The sequence below is a fragment of the Ceratotherium simum genome, chromosome 10 (assembly GCF_057802395.1).
Source record: "Ceratotherium simum simum isolate JZ-2026a chromosome 10, ASM5780239v1, whole genome shotgun sequence".
Taxonomy (NCBI): domain Eukaryota; kingdom Metazoa; phylum Chordata; class Mammalia; order Perissodactyla; family Rhinocerotidae; genus Ceratotherium; species Ceratotherium simum.
In genome coordinates this window covers 73,374,691-73,399,501 of record NC_141909.1, presented here as the reverse complement: position 1 = coordinate 73,399,501, position 24,811 = coordinate 73,374,691, and the positions used below count along the sequence as shown (strand labels likewise).

The following is a 24,811-nucleotide window of genomic DNA, read 5'->3' as shown; positions in this document are numbered from 1 at the left end:
CTCAGCATTCCCTGAGACTTACCAAACTTGTCCGCACAAATGAGATCTCATTAAGGTGAATACACAAATCTTGCTAGTGCTGAGCCCCCAGCCAATCTTGCAATAACTCCACACTTTGCAGAGTGTCTCAGGGACTGAGAGAGCATCAGGAGTGCCACGACCAGCCTGGACTGCCCTCGTTTTGGGCCTCTGCAATCCAAGCTCCTCCAGGGACCTCTTTCTGAGCTGAACCAAGGCCTCTCAAGCTGGCCTCTGCTGCTCTGAGGTATAAGGCTTGCTCTCTTCCCTGCATGCTGTCCTCCTCCACACTGAGACACAGTTCCCCCCGCCACCAAGTATAGTGGCCAATGTTTTCTTTCAAAATGAGGCTTTGAGAAAAGCTCCTCTTAATCACTGCCAAATAGTTGTTAGTCTGGGATGAAGATGCAGGAATCTTGCATTTTTTGTGTAACTTCCAAGGGATTCCCATTTACACATAGAAAGCTGTCCTGTAGAATGCCAGGCGACCGCCTACCACACCCAGCAGGTCCACTCTTACACCCTCTCTCTCCTCTTGTCGTATTGAGAAGACTCCAGGGAAGGTGTCTCAACAATGACCTCAGAGAAGCCAGTTGCAGTGTTTAATAATCCATCCTGTTTGGAAGTTTTCCTTCGGGGTCATCTGTAACACCATTTTCTGCCCCTTATCTAAATTCTTTGGTTTAGTTTTAATTCTCTTGTTGCTTTTTTTCCTGTAGAAATGGATACATCAGTTGTCCTCCCTCATTGTCATTCATCCAGATTTCTTAGTCATTCATTCATTCAGGCTGCCGTTCTGGACCCTACCGCGTGTTAAGTATTCATTTTCCCCCCAGAAATTCAAGGAAAGAAAGACAGTACTCGGATACAGATCTTTTTGTTGCTCTACAAATAAAAAAGTTTCATCTTTTCTTCCTTTCCTGCTCCTCTCCTGAGCCCTGCTTCTCCTGGCAGGTTGCACTGAAGGACCTTTGGTGGCTAGTTAAAAAAAAAAAGAAGACGACGCACTGTGTAATTGCGCTGGGCCCTTCAGAAATTCTAATGAAGAAAGAGAGAGGCAGGCCCTCACTTCCCCTTCCTGCACAGTGCGCGCCTGGGGTGCCACGGAGCTGGAGCAGTCCTCGCTGTGGGCAGCCTGCAGCAGACATGGATCAAGAAGCCGTGGGCAATGTTGTCCTGCTGGCCATCGTCACCCTCATCAGCGTGGTCCAGAATGGTAAGGGAAGCCCCTCACTCAAGGGAGAACACAGGATAGACTTTGTTTGCTAGTTTAAAAGTCGGGCTTCCACAGGTCTGTGTGTGTGCACACACTTTTGCCTTATCTATATTTGTTTCTTTTTATTTGAATGTATAGGGTGTGTGCATTTCTCCATGAATTTGGAATTTTCCCTCACCTGGTCTGTCTTTCCCTTGAATGGTGATGACTAATTCCCCTTGAAGAGCCAAGCAGCAACCTGGGGCCTTTACAGAAGCCCTCACTGTGGTGTCTGCAATCAGCATTTACTGTGGCCAGAAATGGGGTGGAAGGCAAGAAGCCTAGAAAGGGAAAATGAGATCTGTGTTCACTCAGACACTGGGCTTTACCAAGGGCAGCGGGGCTGACTCCAGTGCTGCTGAGGTGGCCTGTCACTGGGAGGCTGAAAAAAAAGTGAATTTGGAGGGTTTGAGGGGGAAATCACCTTATCATTGTTTTCCTTCTGTATTTCCTTTTTTTCTTTTGAAGAAACATGTTCTTTGTAATACTTTGTTTTTCTCTAGCACTGTATAATTTTTGAAGCATTTTTCATATGCTTTACATACTTACATAAAGAGAGAGAGAGGGACAATCTCCTTTGGGATTTGCATTTCCATGAACCCTGCTGTCACTTAAGAAACCAAGCAAGGTAGCCAGACCTGAAAAAGGCAGGGTGTGAAAAGTTCTTTAAAGTTCTGAGTTAGGACTGCCATAGATCCTTTTTTTGAGTCTTTCCAGTGGCTTTATATTTTGCAGTTTATTAAGACAGAGAAAAAAGGAGAGTTATTGCTAAGGGCAGCTCTAGAACTTAATGGTAATTACTGAATGTTTACACACTGTCACACTTTGGAAATTTGAGTGTTTAATCAATTTGGAATATTCTGATATTTTGCTGCAACTTGACTGTGGACAGAGGCTGGTGATTGGCCTTCTGGGCACAGAGCGAAGCTCCCCCTAGCCTCCCCACACCAGAGAGGCCCGACTTTACATGCTCTGAGTAGGTTTCCTACATGGAACAATACTTTGCAGCTTTCTGACCCAGACATTTTCATACTAAATCACACACAATAAAGTGCAGCTCGGAGAGAAAACAAGTGGATTATTTGGGCTGCCATTTCCTCAAGCCAGTGCTATTTCATGCAGGCACCAGGCCTGGGCTCCCTTGGTCTTGTAAATCAGCAAGGAATTCGTTCATTCAACCTGCATACACCTGCAGGGACCCCACTGTAGGCCAGGCAGTATCCTGGGTACATGGGGATGTAGCAATGAACAAGACAGCTATGGTCTGGGCCTCCCAGGAAAGTCAGGCGTAGCGGGAAAGAATGGGCAGGCAAGGTAAGCAGGAAGCCTGCAAGGAGCCCTTGGTCCTTGTGGAAGGAGGTGCATGGGTGAGCGGGCAGTGCTGGTTCGGTTCTGTGCAGGCCTCCCCTCCCACCCTTCCCTTATACCCATCAAAATAAGTGATGAGTGTCAGTTGATGGGCACCCGGTGCCCTCTCACCCCCTGAACCTATGGGGTGAGCTCAGCTGGGAGGTTCGCGTTCATGCTGAGCTGCTCCCTCTCAGATCAGAGCTGAGGCGGGAGGCTGCAGAGTCTCCGATTGTGAGATCAGTCTCTTCATCTCTCCTAACTAAGATGCACAGGACTTGGCCCTGGTCTCTTGAGTGGGTGCTGGGCTTTTCCTCGGTGGCATAGCAAACCCTGAGCAGACTTGAGGTGGATGGTGAGATTTCAAATTATTTTCGGCAGGTGGGATGAAGTCTTCTTCTCTGGTACAAGGCGGGGAGGAGAGATTACAGCTGGCCGAATGTCTGAGTCTTAACCACATCTAAAGGCCTTGACTTTTGATAGGCCGTTGAAGATAGATAATGACAGAACACAGCAGCCTCGATAACTGTTCCACAAACTGATTAGTGGGATGGAGGCTTCCTGATGGGGAACAGACAAGTATGGACCAGTACGGAGCTACGGTTGTGGGCTAGAGACTTTTTCATGCTGGGCAGACAGATGACTGGGGTGTGTGTGTAGCCGTGTCAACAGTGTGGCCCCCACATCACAGCCTCTGTCCCTCCCCAGCCCCCTGTGAGCAGCTAGGATAGCATGTGGGCAGTGACTTTGCACAGTGCTGCCCTACTGGTGCTTGGAGAAGGGACAAGCTGCTGACCTTTTGAACTACAGAAGGAGCTCTTGCATACCCCCTCGGTGGCTCAGGATAAGCCATGCTCCCCTCTGAGGCAGAGAGCAGGACTCCCATGCGATGCTGAGATCAGCTTGTGAGGGCTTTTTGTTTGTAACTGTTAAGTGGACCCATGTAGGGGAACAAGAAAAATTCAAATACTTGGTAGATAACACCTCTACGTGTTTTCAAAGGTCCAAATGTTATGTCCAGAGCCTCTCTTTGCAATTCTAATTAACCTCAGGGTTGCAACCATGGATCTACCGTATAGAATTCAGAAAATATGCAAAAACGGCGCTTTTCTTCCCCCACTCCCCAAATGCCGTTCCAAATCCTTCCTGTTAGTTTTAAGAAATATTTACATGTTATTGCCAGGCACCGCACACTTTATCTTTGTCTCAAGACAATGAGATTCAGTCCACATGTGTCCGTGACGGTGTCCGGGGCTCTGTGCTCTCGGTACCCTGTGTGAGCCTGACTCCTGGGGGAGAGGCAGAGCCCCGCCCTCCTGGGGGAACTTCCTCCTCTGCCTCTCAAACACTTTTTAGTCAATAAGATCATTGAATTGTGGCCCATTTTCCAGCTTGATCCAGCAGAATGCAGATTTGGAAATGCAGAATAAGGTTAAAATACATTGTTCCAAGAAACCTGGACCAGAACTGCCAAAGCCTGGTTCTCAGGGAGTGTAGATGGATGTATCTCCTTTAATCCTTGCACCCTATATATATACCATTATTATTCCTATTTTACAGATAGGCAAAGTGGGGCTTGGAAAGGCTAGACTATTGGTTGAAGGTCCTAGGTCCTAGGTCCTAGTGATGAAACTGGGATTCAAATCTACTCCAAAGAGTAGACACTTACACTGTATATATTACCTCAAATTCATCCATTCAAGTACTCACCACTCAGGAAGTTCTTTCTTGTATTAAGCTGAAGTCTGCTGCCCTGTAACTTCTATCCACTGTTCTCTGGAAAAGCTTAGACTATGCCTGCTGCTTCTATGTTTATGAAATCAGCTGTAATATCCCTTCTTCAACATATCATTTCCCATATGACTTGGTTTCCAGAGTCCCTTGTCTTGGGTTCCCACTGCCTATCCATCTGCCCATCTTGCCGTGTTCTTTCTAAGATGCAGGTAGGTGTTTTCTGTGAAGGGAAACCATTCGCGAGATCCAGACAAACAATTGTATTAAAATAATCTATGTATGAGTTATTCCTTTGAGGACTTGTATCACACTGCTGGCTCATATTAACTTTGTGGTTAACTAAAATCTCAGGATCTTTTTATGTGATCCTGAGAAAGTTAGTTAACTTCTCTGACCCTCAGTTTCCTCAACTGAGAAGTGGAGTTATCAATAACTTCCATGTGAGGTGGATGAAGGTATTGCATGAGACAACACAGGTAAGGGAGCTAGCAGTGCCCAACATGTGGTGGATTCTCGTCTGTGGCAGATTCTACAACACGCATAGTAACAGTTTGCAGGCTTCTCTCTGTGTGTCTCTGTCTCTGCTTTGGCCTAATGTTAGCAGCTAGCCATGATAAGTGTGTTAGTGGTCTTTGCATGCTAGTTTCTGTAACACAGTCGAGGATAACAAGGGGCTGGGGCATGAGTGGGTGGTGAGGCGTGGGCAAAGGTAGCCCAACTCTTTCAAGGTTAGCTTAGAAGGAAGGAGAGGTAGAGCCTAGTGGAATACTGGACTGAGGCAGGCTTGTTTTTGTTTTGTTTTAAGGGTAGGAAAGATCTGAGTGTGTTTCTAGGATAAAGAGAAGGAGAAAAACAGAGAGTGAAGGTTCAGGAAATGGGGAAAACACTGATGAAACAAAGACCTGAAGAGGGTGGCAGGAACAGGGTCAAGGTCGCAGGTAGAGGGCAAGCCTTGGATAAGAGGAAGGAGTTTGTTTCTCTGAGCAAGGAGAGGAAGAAGAAAGGCAGACTCAGAGCAGTACCACCAGGCTGTGCTGCTGGTTGCACAAGTAACCTCCGACTTTCTTAACACTATCCCTGTTTACGTGTTCAGAGGCAAGAGACACCACCTTGGGTTCTGGAAAGACAATGACCAGAATTTTCTACTGTATTCTGTGGTAAGAGGAGACGTTCAGAATGATCAGATGTACACTTAAGCCCGGGGTAGCTGATGGAATCTCTGCGGTGAGCTTCAACATGACAGTGAGAGGAGACACACATCCTCATGCCCAGCTGGCTTTGAAGCCCCAGCTTCGCTGCTCCCCAGCAGAGTGACTCTGAGGAGGTTGTTTAACATCGCTGAGCTGCTGTGGCCTTGTCATCACTGCCCACTTCTCTGTTGAGTTGGTGCAAGGCCCTATCAGGGAATATATGTCGAGTGCCTCCAGAAGTGCCTGGAGTGTGGTAGATCCCCTCACACAAGTCAGCCCTATAGCTGTGCTCCAGATGGGCATGTTCCTTGGGAAGGAATGTACTTTTGTGAAAAAGAAAACCGCAAAAGGCTTTTATTCATTTAAACAATTGATAAGGCATCTTTTCATGTCTTTTTGAGGAAGCTAATATGAAGTTGATGTAAAGGAACCTTGTGAGCGGATACCTGACAATCACACTTTTCCCTTTTTCCCTCTTGAAATAGGAGTAAAGGAATAAAATAGAGAGACCCTCATGCTCCACCCCCACCATCCAGTCCCTAGACAAACCCTCCGGATTCTGTCTCTTCGGCATCTCTCGCACCCCACAGACCGCAGCCATCACCCTAGTCGGCTCCCTCCTATCTTTTCCTCTATCCTGGGTCTCACCCCTCTAAACACGCACACACTGAAGACAGTGGCTTTCTGATTATGCCATTCCTCAGCCGACACTTGTCTATAACTCCTCGTTGCTCTCAAGATGGAAATAAATTCTGAATTTCTTAACATGGCTCTCAAGGTCACAGTCACACTGCTAAACCCAGTGGGCACTTCTCAACGATCATCTTCTTCAGGCCTTGACTCACTTGTCTTCTCCTTGAGGCTCGCTCTGTACACCCCATCGAGCACTTCCAACGGACCCTTACAGTGCTCTGCTTTCGCTTTTGTCTGTAGCTCGGCACTGTGTAGTTTTAATTTATGTATTTTGTTTACTGTGTAAGGTCTGTCTCCTCCTCGTCTATCCTCGCCAGAACATGAGTTCCTCAGGCCAAGGCTCTTTGTGTGTTTTGTTCTCAGATGCAAGCTAAGTGTCTGCCACATTCCAAGTGATAATAGATAAATGTCATTGAAAGAACAATTCACCACCTACCTCTTTGGCCTTGTTTGTAATTCTACAGGGTTCTACTCCCCATTCTCCCCCAACCCACCCCATAAGCTGGTCATTTCTTGACCCTAGACAGTTTTTACCACTGGACCTTTGCATATTCCATCCCACTAGAGTGAAGTCATCTCCTCTGTTGTCCCCTGCCCCCTCCATGTGCTTGGCTAATTCCTACTTGTTCTTCAGATTTTGTCGTAGGTGTTACTTCCTCTAGGAATCCCTCTGTGACCCAAATGCTGAATTCAGGTGCCTCCTTTCACCCTCTGTAGCACTGTGTCCTCACCCAATCTCATCTCGGCATGAATCACTGTAGTGTAATTTCTGCTTTATTTGTTTGTCTATTTCCTGTGATCCGTGAAAGTGGGGACTATGTCTTGCTCACTATTGCATCACCAAACCAAATGCAGTGATTAGTAGGGAGTAGCTGCTGAAGAAGCTTTTGCTAACTGACATTTGATGGAGTACATTTAAGGCTGTTTGGAGGTCAAGTCAAGGAAACATTTAACATTCTAGTAAAATAATGGGATAACAGGCTCATGAACGTGCCCGTTATAAACCAAATCCAAACTTTTCCCTCTGGCAGCATTCTTCGCCCACAAGGTGGAGCATGAAAGCAAGACTCAGAATGGGCGGAGCTTCCAGAGGACCGGAACACTTGCCTTTGAGAGGGTTTACACTGCCAAGTGAGTCCAAACCCTGACACTGCTGACTGACAGAATGAGGGCGTGAGCACAGGGGCCTCACTACTGGAGTGATGACCATCTTCAAGACCACATGTCTGTCTGGGCTAACCTTCAGAAGGCCAGGGAGGTGGGGTTCCCTGGGAAGGTTGAACTTCACCTTGGGGGGCCTTGTGGACACCCTTTATCATCTCAGTAAGTGCTAGTGCTAAAAGAAAGGAAGTGGGGATATGGGATGGGGGGAGGCGAGATTGCTGCAGCTCCCCCTTGCTCCAGAAACCTCTGAGCCAGTCCTTCAGTCTCGGAGTTGACCAATTTCCTGCGGGGTTCTTCCAGAAGTACCACCATGAAACCAGCCATTACTTGTCTGCCGGCTTCAGAAGCAACAGGCAGGACATGCTGGCAACAGCCTTCAACCCACTGCCCCTTCGCGTTCCTCTTGGTGAAAGACTGGAGGTGACGCCAGTATGTTTCATAATGCCCGGTCTCCTTGAGCAACCAGAACAAGAACAGAAAGAATGGGGGTATTATGCAATTCATTCCCCCTCTCATCCCTTACTTTTGAATAAAAAAGCTGTTTGAAAATACCTGAACAGCTCAGTGAAGGAGATGGATGCTATTTGGGAGGCAAATTCGAATGGATGTTAATCAAACACTCATTTTTCCTCTATGCAGAGTGATTTAAATAGAGGGTTCATGCCAGTGGCCTGTCTGCCTGCTTCCCTGTGCCTGTGACTAGAGGCCTGTCAGAAAGGAAGGCTTTGGCTATGAGCTGGCAAGGGAGCTGGCCTTGAATCTCGGCTCAGAGGTGTCCGCAGAGATCCTTTCAAAGGGAGAGTCATGGCCACACAAGAGCAGTACTTTTAGAATGGCAAGGACAGGACAAGCAAACACAGGGATGAGGATTCACACTGAAGGGTCTGGGTTCTGTGCCCCTGCTGGCTCTGTGGGAGCCACTGGGAGGAAGGGTCCATGTTCAGGGGTACCGTTGGCTTCCTGTGAATTAACCTGACTTCAAGGGATCTCAACTGGACAGGGCTTCATCACACTCACCAGCGTGCTTTCTCTTCAGTCTCTTCCTCATCTAGGTACTTTTTATTTTTGAAATGAAGCATGGGTGTGCGGAAGATGGAGGGAGAGTCTTCTCCATTGCCGCTTTTCATCATTGGCCCCTTTTGTCCTGAAGCTTCTAATTGCTGCGTGCCTGGTCCAAACAACTCATGGACACGCTTACAGGATAGTCACAGGCTGATTTCCTGGTCTCCTCACCCTCTCTGGGACTGTTGCCTTTTTTGGGCTCAGTGCTTCAGGCTGCCCTTGGGTGCTTATGGTCCCTGGGGCACCCCATCCAGACCTTCTTCTCTAGAGCCCACCCCACCTGCCCTGGGTCCTGCTCCCTCATACTGAGCACTGCTGTGCAGGGTTGTTCCGGCAGTCTGATCTCAAGGAAATCCTTTCCTGAACGACTTATAGGGAGATTTCTATTTTAACACTTGGGCCTTCAGTGTGTTAATTCTCAGAATCAACTGAAGAAGTTAAAAGATGTGATTTAAGGTATTTTAGACCCATTTAAAGGAGGATAGGGAAAGTATGTAAGGTGCCATCAACCTTTCTGTGACATTTGCGGGGGGAGATGCGAGAGCTCCCTTCAGACACTTCTGTGTGCGAGAAGTGCGAAGAGGGCGTCTTTGATCAGGGCGATGTCCAAACCTCTGAAAACAGAATCCAAAGAACATGAATACTCTTCCACCAATTTGGAAAGAGAAGCTTCTTCCGCCAGATCACTACATTCTCGCCAGTCACAGTGCCTTCTTCTGAACTCCTCAGCTCGTCCATTTGGAGAAGATGGGCAGGGCGGCCGTGCGGTGGAATTTCACTGTCACTTGTGAGAAGTTAAGTTTCCATTTTGCTGGCAATGAAGAGGAAATGGAGCAGGCCAGGCCATCTAGTTCCTGCCACGTCCCCAGGAGTGACCTAGCTCTGCTTCTGAGAAGCCCCCGCGCTTCACCTGGCCCCGCTGCGGGCCTCCGAATTGCAGAAGTGCCGTCTGGTGGTGGTTGCGCTGCGTCATTTGGAGGGGTGGTTGGAAGTTCTGTAATGGTGTGGGGTTCCTGAGGTAAGAAGGAGCTAGAGGAGAGTGGTGGGCAATCAGTGTGGCCCAGGCGTCCTCGCTGTGTGGGCACTGCAGCCCACCTCCCAAAACCCACATATCTTTCCCGCTTAACCCCCATGAGAGGGGAAGGAGGACAATGCGGATAGGAGAGCGAGCTGTGGAGAGGTAGGAACTGAGGGGGAAGAGGAGAGTTTTCTGTAAGATAGAGGTTGCCTAGACACTGCTGTGGTACCGTTACAAAGACCACTTCCTCCCTGACCCAGCTAACAGCGCTATGGATGTGCCTGTCGTGGGTTGTAGAAGGGGCTGGAGATCAATGCGGCAGCCTCCAAAGCTACAAAAGCCAGAGGCCTCTGGTCTGCCTGCCTCTGTAGAGAAGATGCTGGGAAGGGGTTATGTGTTAGTCCAGTAGAAAGTGATCTCGGCGATAGCTTCACCAAGGGCTTCCAAGGGCACCAAACAGGGGGTCAAGGTGAGCCATGGGGGGGCAAGAAGAGAAGAACATGTGTTTAATCTTGCTATCTAAAAAATAAGACATTAAGCTTTACTCGCTTTTAATATACAGATTGAGAGTAGTGTGTATATATAATTTATACAGAGATACACCTGTCATAGGGTTGCATGCTCAAAACTTGCTTGATGGGGTGTGAGATCATAAATGTTTAGGGGCTGTGGCCATAAAGGAAAACTAGCGTAAAGGATAAGTGATGCTGGTGGATTGAAAAGCCTGATGCATATTTTTCAGCATAAAATATGACTGTTGACTGATACAGACAGGTCGAGATTTTGGGGTGGTTGATAGACAGACATCTCAGCCAGGAGTGGCCATCAGCTCAGACTTGGCCTTGGTTAACGGTCTGCCCCACCCCTCCACCTCCTACTAGGGCAGGGCTGAGTCAGGGTTTGAGAGATAAAAGGAATCTCCATCTTGACTCTCTGTTCATGTGTATAAAACAAAGTTCAAAGCCCCGTTTCTAGCTGATGAGCATGGCTAGAGCAATCAAAGTTCAACTTTTGGAGAAAAATCTCAGTTACCTGACCTAAGGTTCTTCTCCACGAGTGCAGATAAGCACAGGTGCCAGAGAGGTGGATCTCTGGAGATGTGTAATTTTCTCAAATGTGTCCATAGATTACAAATTCGTGGGCTGTTAACAGGTGTCAGAGGGAAGAACAAGTTCTGTAAAGCAAGACTTGAGAACATTTAATGTCCCAAGGGACACCGTAATTCTTGGCTCTCCAAGAAGGCAAGATCTTATTTAACTAAAGACCTCCCTCACCATTTTTTTGCAGAGGGTATCAAGGGTTTAGTGTTTCACAAAATGCATTTTGGGAAATGCCACCCTGATGTCCCTTCTCCCCTGTACCTCTCAGAATCCACTCTAGACTCACTCCAACTAGCATGGACTTGTCAAATTATTTGAAGGTGATAGACCTACATTGATTTTATTGATTAGTATTGATACTATGACTATTATTAGTGATATTTACTTATTTCAAATTAACCCAAACTAAGTAGCAAAAGATTAATTAAGTGCTTCTATATCTCATTCCCAAAGGTGGGGGAAAGTGAAAGGGAAAATAGCAACGCGTCCTTTTTTCCATAAAAATGTTGATAGTGTGGTGCATCAGAGTGAACGTAGCACAGGGAATTGTTGTGAGATCTGGGGAGTAGCTCATAGACCTCCAGAAATGAGAGTCAAAATGGGTTTGTCAGTTTTGTCTTGCAGAAAAAACAGCACAGGGCCGGCCCCGAGGCTTAGCGGTTAAGTGTGCGCGCTCTGCTACTGGCGGCCCGGGTTTGGATCCCGGGCGCGCACCGACGCACCGCTTCTCCGGCCATGCTGAGGCCGTGTCCCACATGCAGCAACTAGAAGGATGTGCAACTATGACATACAGCTATCTACTGGGGCTTTGGGGAAAAAAAAGGAGGAGGATTGGCAATAGACGTTAGCTCAGAGCCGGTCTTCCTCAGCAAAAAGAGGAGGATTAGCATGGATGTTAGCTCAGGGCTGATCTTCCTCACAAAAAAAAAAAAAAGAAAGAAAAGAAAAAACAGCACAAAACTCTCCACAAAAGAAAATATGAAATAATAATAGTTTGTTAGTACGATGGTTAACATTTGTAAATATACTGTCAATATGTGGCAACGTACGGTGCATTAGACCATCAACTCCTAGAGCTTAAGTGGATCTTAGAGTCATTAGTGATCAGTATCTTAGTTTTACAGGTAAGGAAACTAAGTCCAGAGAGATTGCTTTGCCAGTGACAAACAGCTGCTTAAGGTCGGGTCAGGGATGAAGTCCTGGTCACGTGCCCTTTCCCCTCTATTGCATTGCCCCGCATCCTTGCATGCCTCCATGTCTCGTGTTGTTTTTCCATGGATGTGGATATTGCTTGTCCTGATCCAGACTGTAAAGTCCTCAAGATGACACTCACTATTGGTTTAGTATAGTCGAAGAGGTAGCAGACCTGGTTTTAGAGTCAGACTGACCAGCGTGTGCATCCTGGCTTTGTTACTCCGTAGCTGGGTGACCCTGGGCAAGTTCTGCAACTTCTCCAAGCCTCAGCTTCTCATCTGAAACAGGAGAGTAATTGTGGTAGGCAGAATAACAACCCCCCCAAAGATGTTCACATCCGAATCACCGGAACCTGTGAATAGGTTATGTTACAGGGCAAGGGTGAATTAAGGTTGCTATCTAGTTGACTTTAAAATAAAGAGATTATCCTGGATTATCTAGGCAGAAACCAATGTAATCTCAAGGGTCATGTAAATGTGGAAGAAGGAGGCAGAAGAGTTGGTGTCGAAGTGATTCAATGTAAGAAAGACTTGGTCAGCCGTTGCTGGCTTTGAGGTCGGAAGCGGGTCATGAGCCAAGGCATGCACGTGAGCTCTAGAAGCTGGGAAAGGCAAGGAAATGGATTCTTCCCCAGAGTCGCCAGAAGGAATGCAGCCATGCTGACACCTTGCTTTTAGCCCAATGAGACCGATTTCAGACTTCTGACCTCCAGATAACAAATTGGTCTTGTCTTAAGCCACTAAGTTTGTGGCTACTTGATACAGCAGCCATAGGACACTCATGCAGTCAGCATGTGTACTCACAGGATTACAGTGAGTTTAAAGGAGACGCAAGAGTAAAACACCAGCACGGTGCCTGGTGCAGACTGAGAGCCCCTCCACGGGCGAGGACTGAGCTCTGCACACAGCGGTCACTCTCAGCAAGATAACTTTCTGAGCGTCAGCTTTTCTGAATTGACCCTGGTTTCTCTAATGCTTGAAGCACCCCTTTCCTTGCTCAGCCTGGCCTGTGGGTCTGCGCTGACCTGTGTGTCTGACACAAGGTTTCCTTAGTGGGCTCTTTCCCCCGCCTCCCCACCCCCGGACTGCAGCCACAACCCTGCTGTCTGCGTTGCTCACTTTTCAATTCCAAGGAGTGCTGTGGCACAGCCAGGAGCAGGAAGCTTGCCAAAGCAAATCCATCAAGAAAACAAGTCTCTGATCAGCTTCACGGAAGAGCGTAAATGGATTCTGAACGTGTGTTCGCCTTACACCACTGTCTGTTTCTGATGTGGCGGCTGGCTGCCGCATCTTATTGGGTGGATGTAAGTGGAATTAGGAATGGGGTTTGTGCCCCATGTGCCATAGTGATTATTAATTTGGGGTTTCAGGTGGTTTTCAGATTACACTACAGTAACATGTTTTCTGATTTTTCTTCTCCTTATTTATTTATTCTGCAGCCAAAACTGCGTAGATGCGTATCCCACCTTCCTTGTCATGCTCTGGAGTGCCGGGCTACTCTGCAGCCAAGGTAACTTAGGCTTCTCTTTGTGTGTTCTCTTTCTGAAATATGCATCTTGAGGAGGTTCAAGTGCAGGCTTTTTGTTGAAAAGACTTTGCCCTGACCTCCAGCTCGGATCTGTGAAGCCCTGGAGAGGTGAGAACCCTGGGGAGGTGGTGTTTCAGGCATGCTCTGTGCCCGTGCAGAGTGGTGTGATAATGCATTGCTAATGCTTGCTCCCTGGTGGCTGGTTGAGAGCTGCTGCACTGACAAGGGTGGTTTAAAGCTAAATGTGACTCAGAATCCTTAAGCATGTTAGCTCAGATACAAGGGCATTATAAATGAGAGTGCCTGAGGGATCTATTCTGGGACTGCTGTCACTTGGCTCTTCTGCTAATAAGCTTCCAGGGTGGCAGTCCTCCTTCGGGCTGTGTCCGCAGAGCCACGGGCTGGATTCCAGTCTCCAGCCTTCCCAGGTTATCAGCAGCCCACAGTCTTGACTTCAGCAAGTTGATTCCCAGAGTTGATTTAAAATTGAATGGAAACCAGAAGCATGTTTTTTCGTCCCCTTTGGAGATTGGCACTGTGTCTGGTGGAGGCTCAGCACGACCCGGCCAGCTTCCATGCTGTGGTCCAGCAGGGTGCATAAGAAAAGGCCATTAGTGGCCTCTGATGAACTGTTTAGTCCCATCATCTTCTCCCACTTTATGGTAGGCAGTATATAGTAGGTAGAATGGATATTATTTCCCCTTATTATCTTTGAGGACGCTTTGGTTCAACAAGACAAAGTAACTTGTTCAAGGTTACTCAGCTGGTGAATAACAGAGCCAGGATGAGAGCCCAGGTCTTTTGGGCTAAATCCTGGATTTTTCACAAGTATCCTTTTACTTTAGTCATTTATATAATATGTATACATTGTACACATACTATGTGACAAGCCCTGTGCTTGGATGCACAATGATAAAGGAAAAGAGACGGTGGTGAAGCACATGGCAGTTGGCGAGATGAACCACAGAAAACAAGTGAATGGATAAATTCTTGCTGAGAGTGAGCAGTGCCAGGAGGGAAAAGAATAAAGTGCAGTGATAGAGAACAGAGGTGAGGGGTGGCAGCAGAAACCACTTCAGGGACACCATGTGGCCTCCTTATGTGCTCCGTAAGGCTGTCAGTAGCTCACTATTTATTTTCCAGTTTCTATCCTGAGTTAAATAAGAAACATGTCTGGCATTACTTGAAAAATGAAGTCCAACCATGCTCGTGCTAGGAGTGATTCCTTTTATGTCCTAGATGATACTCGATGCAGATGCATCTAGAGTTGCTCCAGCTAAATAAACACAAAGGGAGTTTGAAGGTGTTTCAGAGCCCTGGAAATATGCATTTCCTGCCCAAACAAGTGTTGTCACTGCCAGGGGACAAAGTGTCAGTAAACCCCGGTGATAATCCTCATTTCTCAGGAATATCGTAGATTGCAGAATTTTTTAGCTGAAAGGCACCCCAGAGATCATTCTAGCCCAAACCCTTTACTTTACAGAGCAGGAGCCCAAGCCGCAGAGGGCCAAGTGGCTTGCTCACACTTCAGAATTTTAGAGCCCAGATTTGAACCCATGACACCCCTCCTGCTATTCCACGCAGCCCAGATCCACACAGGAGGCACGCACCGTTCCCTGCCTGAGGGCAATGAGGGCAGCCTTTTCCACCCCTGATTTCTACTAGCTCGTGTTCAACTTAGTTCTCCTTGAAAGACAGTTGTCCAGTAAGTTAAAGCAGAGCCATCCACATGGAACAAAGCAGAAAAAACTGGTGTCCAAGGCAACCTGTGAACTGTGACAATTTTGTGACTTTCAGAGAATAGGATGAACCTCACAGCAGTTTCTCTTGTGCTTCGCTTTTCTTATCTGCCACAAAACACGACTATTTGGGAGGCAGGGTGGGGTTGTGGAAAGAACAGGGTCTTGGGCACTGAGGACTGGAGGCAGTTCCGGGGACACTCACTGCTGGTGTCGAGACCCCGAGCTGTTACTCAGCTTTCCCAGGACTCAGTTTCCTCATTTGTAAAACAGGACCACTCTCTCCCTAATGGTGCTCCCAGGATGATTCAGTGCGATAATGTGCATAAAGCCCCTGGCACAGTGCTTGGCATATATCAGATCAAACCGTGTAAAACTGCTAATATCTGACTGTTTATGACCCACAAAAATGGCACTTTCATAGAGTTCAACCTAACAATAGAAGCCCAGTAAAGGTTATTATTGGTGACGCTGGTGGTGGTGATAAAGTTTTGACATCAGACAGACCTGGTTTCAAATTCCATCTCCTCCTTGGCCCACCTGTCTGACATTTATTCATTTATTCATTGGACAAATGTTTTTTGAAAGCCAACATGTGCCAGGCACTATGCCAGGCACAGAGATGATGGCCAGCAGAACGTGGCTGTCTTCATGGGTCTTTTGGTCTGGGGGGTGACTCTGGGCAAACAGACTTCCTTGAACCTGATTTCCTCACCTGTCAAATGGTGACCTTACTGTGCTCCTTATCAGGTGGCAGGGAGGACCAGAGAGCCCAAGTCCCCAAAGTGCCCGAGGCAGTGCCAGGAGTAGAAAGTGCTCAGTGCTCGCAGTTAATTTGGTATTTGAATAATGCTGACAAGTGCTTTCATACTCGTGCCCCTGTTTCACCCGCACAATAATTCCTCCTAGGTAGGAAAGCTGCCATCAGCCCTTTGTGAGATGTGGACCGAGTTAAGTGTTAGCTCCAGATTGTCATAGTCCTGGTGGAATGGGGTTTTCTAACTTTCAGCTCCAAGCCTTCAGGACTCTGTAGAATTATCTGGGTGCTGCTCGTGGCTGTTCCTCGCAGGGCTAGAATGCAAAGGGAATCTCCTTCCCTAGAGGTCTTTTCTGAATGGCAGCAATTGTCCAGAAAAGCTTAAGCCTTGTGCTGCCTTGAGGCTCACAGATGAGGGCTATACTTTTAAGAAAACCAGCCTCAGAGCTGGGCTCTGGGTTCACATTTGGCTCCCTCCCCACCCCCACACTTAGAGCTGACAGCCTTGCACAAGTCTGCGACCAATTGAGCCCAAGTTTCCACGGGCTTCCAAGTTTCTATCTGGAAATAGAAAAGATGATCCTGGTCACGTGGGAAGGGTTCTAATTAGAGGATGGATGTGAAACACTTTGTCAACTATACCATGATGCCAATATAGGGTAACATTACCATTATTAAAGTTCTCAGGTTTCTTCCAGCCCTAGGCTTTCTGCTGAACCTCACATCACCCCTGACTGTCAGAAGAGGAGGCCTCTGCTCAATTTTGTGACCAACATTAGTTGCCTAACGACTGTATGAATATTGCATTAACTTAGTGCGTTTTGGCATCTACGAAACTAATCCAGGCATTTTCCTTTCTCTGCTTAGTTCCTGCCGCCTTCGCTGGAATGATGTACCTGTTCGTGAGGCAAAAGTACTTTGTGGGCTATCTGGGAGAGAGAACGCAGAGGTAGGCCACTGGGACTGTTTAAGACCCACAGAGTGAGTCACGCTTTTTGAGCAGGAAGAGTGGTAATTCACAACAATACGCTGCCTAGCATTTAAGGCTCTGGGGGACCACTTGGAGTGGGAGGGTGAAGGCTGATGAGGATCCCTCATTCTTTTCTCTCTGAACTTGGCGGGCTCTGAAAATACAGTTGGGGGACTTGACTAGTTTTCCCATTTAAAAAATTCCTCCACATAGCGTTGGGCTCACAAAGGTGCTTTAATGCCCTGCACTGCACATTCCTTATAGCTCCACACCCTCTACTCCCACTCTTCGGAGTCTGGGGCTTGAATGACTTTCTATGTCTGGCTTCCCAAGGCCTCGGGTGAGTGAAACATTTCATTGTTGGTCTAGAGAAATGAGAACTAAAGCTTGCACCTTGTGATAAGTTCTCTTGAGTGACGGATCTTCCGGGGACCAGCAGAAAGAATGTTGAGAAAATAAGGTGCAATAACAGGCAACGCATGGAGGCTGTGAATAGAGTCACTGTTGCATTGCTTCTAGATGTTGCCAGACAGAAAGCCCCAAAGCAGCAATTATACTTTCATTACACCTGGATTGGGAAATCTGGATTTTAGCAAAATAAATGACGATACCTATAGAAGGAATGTTCAAGTTACAGTATGCCACCAGTTCCTCAGAGATCAGAATTCTTAATGTACCAGAAGGGCTCTGAGAGCCAGGAATATGTCCCAGGAGGCTGCCGCCCATACGCTGACCCCAGCCTTCCCCACCATTTTTCTCCTTGTCTAGTTTCACATCCCTCTCTGTCTTTTACAATAGCATCCTTCTCTAGTGGTTAATGGGCTCTCCGTTTAGACAGCATCCTTCAACGGGGACAAAGGCAGTGGCATCCCAGGAGGTCGGCGGGTGAAAGCTCTACATCTGGGGAACCTGGGAGCCTGCGAAGCTAAATGACTTACGGTGGTTCGATGGAGAGCTGCGGCCGGGGGAAGAAGGACTCTTCTCACAGCAATTCTTCCTCTGTGCTCATCTCTTCTTTGGTTCTCTCTGGTCGTATTCTTATTTATTCTCTAAAACCACAATTCCATTCTCTCTCTTATCCTTATCAACACTGTCCTAAATGATATTCTTTATTCTCTTTTACCCTGGAAAACCTCTATTCTGCCTTTCCCCGGGGACTTACCTGTTGTCAAGGGTTGAGGGGGGCGGAGTGTCTATCAATGAAATAAGGGGGTTCTGCTCTCTTGGGCTGGCGCCCTATGCAGCCCCATCTCCCTCCCCCAGAGTCCCAGGGATTCGGCCTAGTCACTGTTCTTCTCTTCATCTGTCACCACTTGCCTGAGATCTCAAAGTGGGGCATGACAATCTATGGGGCATGACAAAATTTGCCGTTTACCCACAGGCTGTGTTCATTTTAAAGATTTTATTTATTTTATTTTTTCCCCCCAAAGCCCCAGTGGATAGTTGTATGTCGTAGCTGCACATCCTTCTAGTTGCTGTATGTGGGACTCGGCCTCAGGATGAACGGAGAAGCGGTGCCTTGATGCGCACCCGGGATCCGAACCCGGGCCACCAGCATCGCAGCGCGCGCACTTAACCACCAAGCCACAGGGCCGGCCCTGTGTTCATTTTAAAGATAAGCACTACTAGGGAATGAACAGAGGTGGCAAAAATAAACAAAAGGATATAGACTTAAAATCTTAAAAATATTACATTTCTCTGGACCTCATTGAAACGTAAATGGCCTAACCTCTTAAATCCCTCCCTGGGCTCCCCCATTAGATGGTAGTAAGAAGATCCCACCAGCCCCTTTACCCACTATCTGTGCTGGTTCTAGACTCTCCTCACCTCTCCTGCATCCATGGCATTCAGTACTAATCAGTCATGGTGCTCTTTCCCGCTGAGACCAAACGTGGCCTCACAGTACTTCACACAATTCTGTGCGATTGTCATGCATAGAAATGATACATACTAGATGAAATGTCTAATCCTGATCTAGACCAAAATATAGCCTAAGGTAGATGCAAGCCTGAGGGGCCCTGTGGTTACATCCAAGGAGATTTTCAATTCAGCCTTCTAGAAACTACTTGCTAATACCCTCTTCTGTTATGGACTCCCCTCTTTTGCATGCCCCACCTCTGTCCCCGGGCTGTGTCACACTTCGACTCTGCAGACACCTTAATGCCCTGATGCACAGGGATCTGCTTCAGTCCTTGGCCTCACCAGCCAAGGAAGATACTGCTCAGTGAGATCTTCACCCAGAATTTCTCCCTTGGGCTCTAGATCATCTTTAAGTCCTCCCCAGAAGTTGCTTTGGCCCTGTCCACTTCAGAAGTTCCAGAGTCAGTTTTGGTCCAGTGGGGAGGTAAGACATCCCTTGATGTATCTCCCCTACCGAAGCTTCTGCCTCCAGGCTTCCGGCTGCCCTGCAAGGATTTTGCAGCTTCCTCCTTTATTCCTCCCAGAAGTTTATGGCTCTTATTCTCAGTCTCTCCTCCTACTCCCTAACCCCTTTCTCCCCATCATCTGTGGCATCCTTAGCCACACAGAAGTTAAGGATGAATCTTAGCTTCTTCCTCTTTCATTCTAAACTACTATCTGGGCCCAAACTCAATGGCAGTTGGCATTATACTACTAGACTATTTGTCTTTTCTCGTCTACCTTCACCAGTGGGCACGGGGTTCTCTCTCTTCCTGACCCTCAGGGCCCTGTCTCCTATTGGAGCTCCCACTGAATTCCTCTTTGCAGTTTGACGTTCTCAGCTCAGTGGAGGGCAGGAAAAGGTTGGCGACTCTTTGCACCAATGAACTCAGGTTACCCAACTCCCCCTTCTCCTCATTGCTTGCTCACGCCTCATTCACTCAGCATCCATTCAGTAAATGTTTACTAACCTCCTGTTCTGAGCCAGGTACTGTGTCAGTTGCTGAGGTGATAACAACAAACATGACAGAGCCCTTGCCCTTGGGGAGACCTGGGGATCTCCTAGAGTCAGGACACAGTGCAAGACCAAAAATGTCGAACTTATAGAAATAATAATGGACACGATTTTCAAAAGAACTGATCCCTTGTAGTCATTTCCCTCTGAGTGTCAATATTTTAGAGGCTCTGGGCCCTCCCCAGTTGTGGACCATGGGGTTACTTCACCAGAGTGAGAGGATGAGCTTGCTTCTTGGGGAACCCCTGGGTGGTATGGGTATCAAGGCTGGTGCTTCTAAAGTGAAATCTGCCGGCCAGCTGCACCAGAATCGCCTGGGGTGCTTATCAAAAATACAGATTACTGGGCCCCACCCTGGTCTTATAGAGTCAGCATCTCTGGGGTGAGGGCCCAGAAGTTGTTGCATTTCAACAACTTCTTCAGGTGATTCTTACACACACCGAGTTTGGGAATCACTGTTCATGCCTCTTTGCTGAGAACGATTCACTCATTTGACCAAAATTTGTGGAGGGCCTGATTTTTGGAGATATGTGGGTGAACGAAGGAGGCAATACCTTGCTCTCACCGATCTTACCATTTTTAATCCCTTTAGAAGTCACCAGGTTTAAAGTGATATTTCCTTATTGGAAAGAATAGAATTGTAAAGCCAGAAGGGACCATAAAGTTTTCTGTTCCTACCTGTGTTTTGTGTCCATTTTTGTGAGGGCGGGGGAGGGTCAGAGACATGGCCAAGGCCACACAGCAGTGAGCAGGGCAGGACCTCGGGTGTCTTGCTGCCTGGGCTCACCTCTCTCACCACAGCTCCTCTTCCTAGAAGGTTTGGGCACATTCCAGATGGGAATTGTCTGTCAGATGCCTCATTTACGTTTCCATGTAGGTTTTATGCTGTGTGTGTGTTGGGGGGCACATTTGTGTCAGAACAAATAACCAAATCCTAGTCTCCAAAATCCGGAGGAGTCCTCAGGGTGGTAGAAAGAGCAGGACTCCGGCCTCACACAGTCAGGTTTGAATTCCCACTCTGCCTCTTCCTGGCTGCGTGACTTTAGGCAAGTCACTCAACCTGTCTGTCTCTATTTCTCCCCCTGGAAAATAGGTTAATAATACCTCACACAATGGTTTTGAGAATTAACTGAAGTCACAGTGGAGCGCGCACACTTAGCCGCTAAGCCACGGGGCCGGCCCGATGCTTAATAGTTTAATTCTGACGTTCCCAACCCCATTTAGAGAGAACTACATATCAGCTTTTAGAAACAATGAGAGAGGTCTTGATTCTCAAAGTCTAATTAGGCAGTGCGTGAACCGTCCAGGTCCCTCGCTCGTCCTTCTGGGCTTTCCCTCATTTCAGGTTCTCGGGCTGTGCCTGAGCCTGGGACAGGCTCTTCATGTGCCCACTGTGCCCACCTCCCAGGGCCGTAGCCCATCTCCATGGTGGAGAGACTTAAAAATGCCCCTACTGACGTGCCTGAGCTGGGGCCCCCGTGCACACTTAGCCCTGCACGGGATGGCTGTGCACTGAGTTCTTGCCTCCCCCCCGCTTTGCACGCCCTGGGAAGATTAAAGCACCACAGACCTGTCTCCTTTTGGGGCGATGTGCCTTGAGTCCTTTGAGAGATCCTGCCCAAATTCAAGAATACCACCATTTCCTCAGGAGGCACTGCCATTTCACTCTTCACTGCAGGCCTATCTCGAGCATGCTCTGAAACAGCTTCACACATCACTTTTTCTTGTTTCTGTAATGAGCATATGGTGACCTCATTCATGTGATAAATCTGAGCCACCACAATAGTTGACTTTTCACAATTTAATTTCTCTGAACCCTCTATTCTCTGACTGAAAAATAGACTCCTGTACTTTCTTTTCACTTCCTTACCAGCATTAGCAGGTAACTCTCTGTATTGATCTGCTCAGGCCACCATAACAAAGTGCCACAGACTGGGTGGCGTAAACAACAGAAATTTACTGTCTCACAGTTCTGGAGGCTGCAGGTCCCACATCAAGGTGCTGGCAGCCTTGGTTTCTTCTGAGGCGTCTCTCCTTGGTTTGTAGATGGCCACCTTCTCCCTGTGTCCCCACATGGTCTTCCCTCTGTGTGTATCTGTGTCCAAACCTTCTCTTCTTATAGGGACAATGGTCATATGGAGGCAGGGTCCACCATAGTGACCTCTTTTTATCTTAAAAAGACCCTATCTCCAAATACAGTCACATTCAGAGAGACTGAGGTTTAGGACTTCAACATAGGAATCTGAGGGGACACAATTCAGCCCATAACACTCTCTTTGGGGACCCATTTTTTTCCCCTGTAAAGAGATAGAATGTCTCACTTCATGAGCATGACTGTGAATAGGAAACCAAGGAGAGAAGAAACAGCTGGCCAAGGAGCAGGGGCGGCATCAGCGAGCACTGCTTCTCCAACATGAATGTACCTGTGAGTCACGGAGGGAGCTTGTCAGAATGCAGATTCGGATCCAGTAGATCCAGGAAAGGACCTGAGATCCTGTGTTTCTAACAAGCCCCTGGTGCATGGCAATGCTGCAGGTCCACGGACCACACTTTGAGTAGCAAGGAGGTTGATGCTCCATTGCTGAATGACTTTCAGACTCTTGACACAGGAAAATTATGAGTCACATTATGAACTTTCGGGATCCCTTTCAAAAAGTTAAAATTTCCAGTGTTAAACCTGTGGGTGCCAAATTCTGCTGTCTCTGATTATAGCAAGAGACAGGCTCAGCTGCACTTGCTCACCTGTTGAGCTGAGCTGGCTGTTCTTGTTGAGTGGTCCTGGTTGCCAAAGCGTCCCCTTGCCAGTGTCTTTACTGACAGCCTTAAGGAGCCATTTGACTGGACTTTCCAAACACACTAGCGCCACACAGGTGGACCCAGCCACCGCAGTCGCAGAAGGATTCTGCAGAGGGAGGGAGGAAGCCAGGGCAGCCGCTATGCACAATTAGGCAGTCACATATCACTGGGGAAATGCCTGCTGACCCCAGCTGATGACCTGCCTAAGCGGCTTAGGATTTAGAGCCCTTGAGAGAAGGATATGAATGTCCTAAAAAGTCTCTCTCCCTCCATTCACTTAAAATGTAAGGGCTTGTCCTCCAGGGCTGGGGCCCAGCTCTCATTAGAGTGAGCCTGAGTTATTCTCAGGCAGCCTCAGGAGAATAGATTGAGCTCTCAGATGCCAAGATTTTAGATTCCACCAGCCTTATTGGCTCATGTAAATCATCACTTCTCTCATAGAGGTACTCAAAGTCCTGCGTTATACACGCAGCTGCCAGCACGGCTCTTATAGGGGCTCCTGGAGAGGAGCAGCCATTAAGAGAGGGTCTTAATGAGTCCATGGGGTTCCTAGTCCGCGGTCAGAATGCCTGATGACCAACAGAACCCACTGCCTTCACACCATCGAGGAGCAGACTTCAGAAGGAAATGAGGAGCTCACAGAGAAGCCTCACAGCAGAGCCCTGACGAGGACGGCTTTGAGGGCCAGGCTCTTTTAGCTTGGTTTTGAAATATGTTCAATGACTAATAATAGCCAAGACGTTTCCATCCTTCATATGAAGTAAATGGAGCATTCTTGAGTAAAAGGAGCTATAATTTAAACCCCATGTATCTCAAAGTGATAATATTTTTTGTTAAATTGGTGTCATTGTGCTGCTTCCACAGTTTTCTCCTTCCTTCTTTTTCAGCACACCTGGCTACATATTTGGGAAACGCATCATACTGTTCCTGTTCCTCATGTCCCTTGCTGGAATATTCAACTATTACCTCATCCTCTTTTTCGGAAGTGACTTTGAAAACTACATAAAGACGATAACCACCACCATCTCCCCTCTGCTTCTCATTCCCTAACTCTCTGCTGAATGCAGGGCTGGTGCTCTCATCTAATCGATAACTAAAGTCATCATAACTCAGCTCTGTAAAGGATGCGGCTCCTCTTTAGATAGCTGTAAATCTAATGACCATCTGGGCTTCGCAGCTTAAGTTAACGTTGCTTTTCCTGGAAGAAAGTAACTTGGTGGTAGCTCCACCTCTTGAAAATGGCAGTGGCCCCAGATTTGCTAATCAGATCCATTCTGTGTGTTTCTTGACTTATCCTGCTTTCTGAAGATGTTTTGGGACCAGCTTTATGTTTTCTTAAAATAAAATGCAGCCTAAAATAATGTTTAGGCTGGTGGTTGAGTTTTTTGTTGGTCTATTGCTATAGCTGAACAACTGGTTTGTTTTTCTCCACCTAAATCATGATAATAAACAATACACCATCCTTACACACACACACACATGCCCGGAAGGGTATTCACCAAAACATTAACTGTGATTATCTCTAGGGAAGAGATTTGGGATGAGTTCTACTCTCTTGTTTATATTTTTATGTATTATTTGGAATGTCTTCATGAGCAAATAAATGGCACTAAACAGCTGAGGCATTGCCCTTTCCAGGAAGCCTTCCCTAACTCCAGTTGGGTCTAGTGTTGCCCTCCGACCTCCTGTAGAACCCTCTGCACATCTCAGCCACAGCAAATCTATATGACAGTGGAAAGATGTTTATTAGTATGTGTTGCCCTACCCACGAAATCATCAGCTCTTGAATCTCCCTGATATCCTATTTATTTTGCTTTTCCTTTGCCGAGGTCAGGGATGGCATGTTGCAGATACCCAATGACTCAAACTATTTGAGAACTAATCAAACTTCCTGTAAAGTGATGTATTGTAGGGGACAGTAGGTCTGAGTTTTATGAGATTAAGATGTGTGTTTTTTCCCCAATGTTTTTAATGAGATAAATAATTGCGGAGAAATGCAAAAAACAAACAAACAAAAACAGAGCACTCTCCTTCCTGTAGACAGACAGACTGCCTTAAGAATCTTTGGTCGACTGTGCACCAGCTTACACACCCCCCGGAGGATTAGGTTGAGATCTTTATGTGTGAGCATCATGCCCAACACTCATCATATAATTGAGTTTAAAGTGTGCTGTAACTCAGTGTCAGAGCCTAGGATAATGCTAGGCCCATCATAGGTGCCCCCAAAATTGGTTGAACAAATGAACAAATGAATGAATGAGTTCATGAATCGCTGGCAGGAAGTATTTAATAAAATATGTGTTTTGAGCCGTTTTCCCATATTGTGGACAGAT

At 47.2% G+C, this 24,811-nt stretch overlaps 1 protein-coding gene across 1 annotated transcript; it reads left to right on the top strand.

The window, feature by feature from the left end:
• The first annotated feature begins 1,117 nt into the window (after positions 1 to 1,117).
• ALOX5AP (arachidonate 5-lipoxygenase activating protein) lies at positions 1,118 to 23,858 on the top strand. Its single transcript, XM_004435301.3, has 5 exons — positions 1,118 to 1,234; positions 7,269 to 7,368; positions 13,214 to 13,284; positions 16,666 to 16,747; positions 23,366 to 23,858. Exons 1-5 carry the CDS (start codon positions 1,165 to 1,167, stop codon positions 23,526 to 23,528), a joined length of 486 nt encoding a protein of 161 aa, XP_004435358.1. The 5' UTR covers positions 1,118 to 1,164; the 3' UTR covers positions 23,529 to 23,858.
• The last annotated feature ends 953 nt before the right edge of the window (positions 23,859 to 24,811 follow it).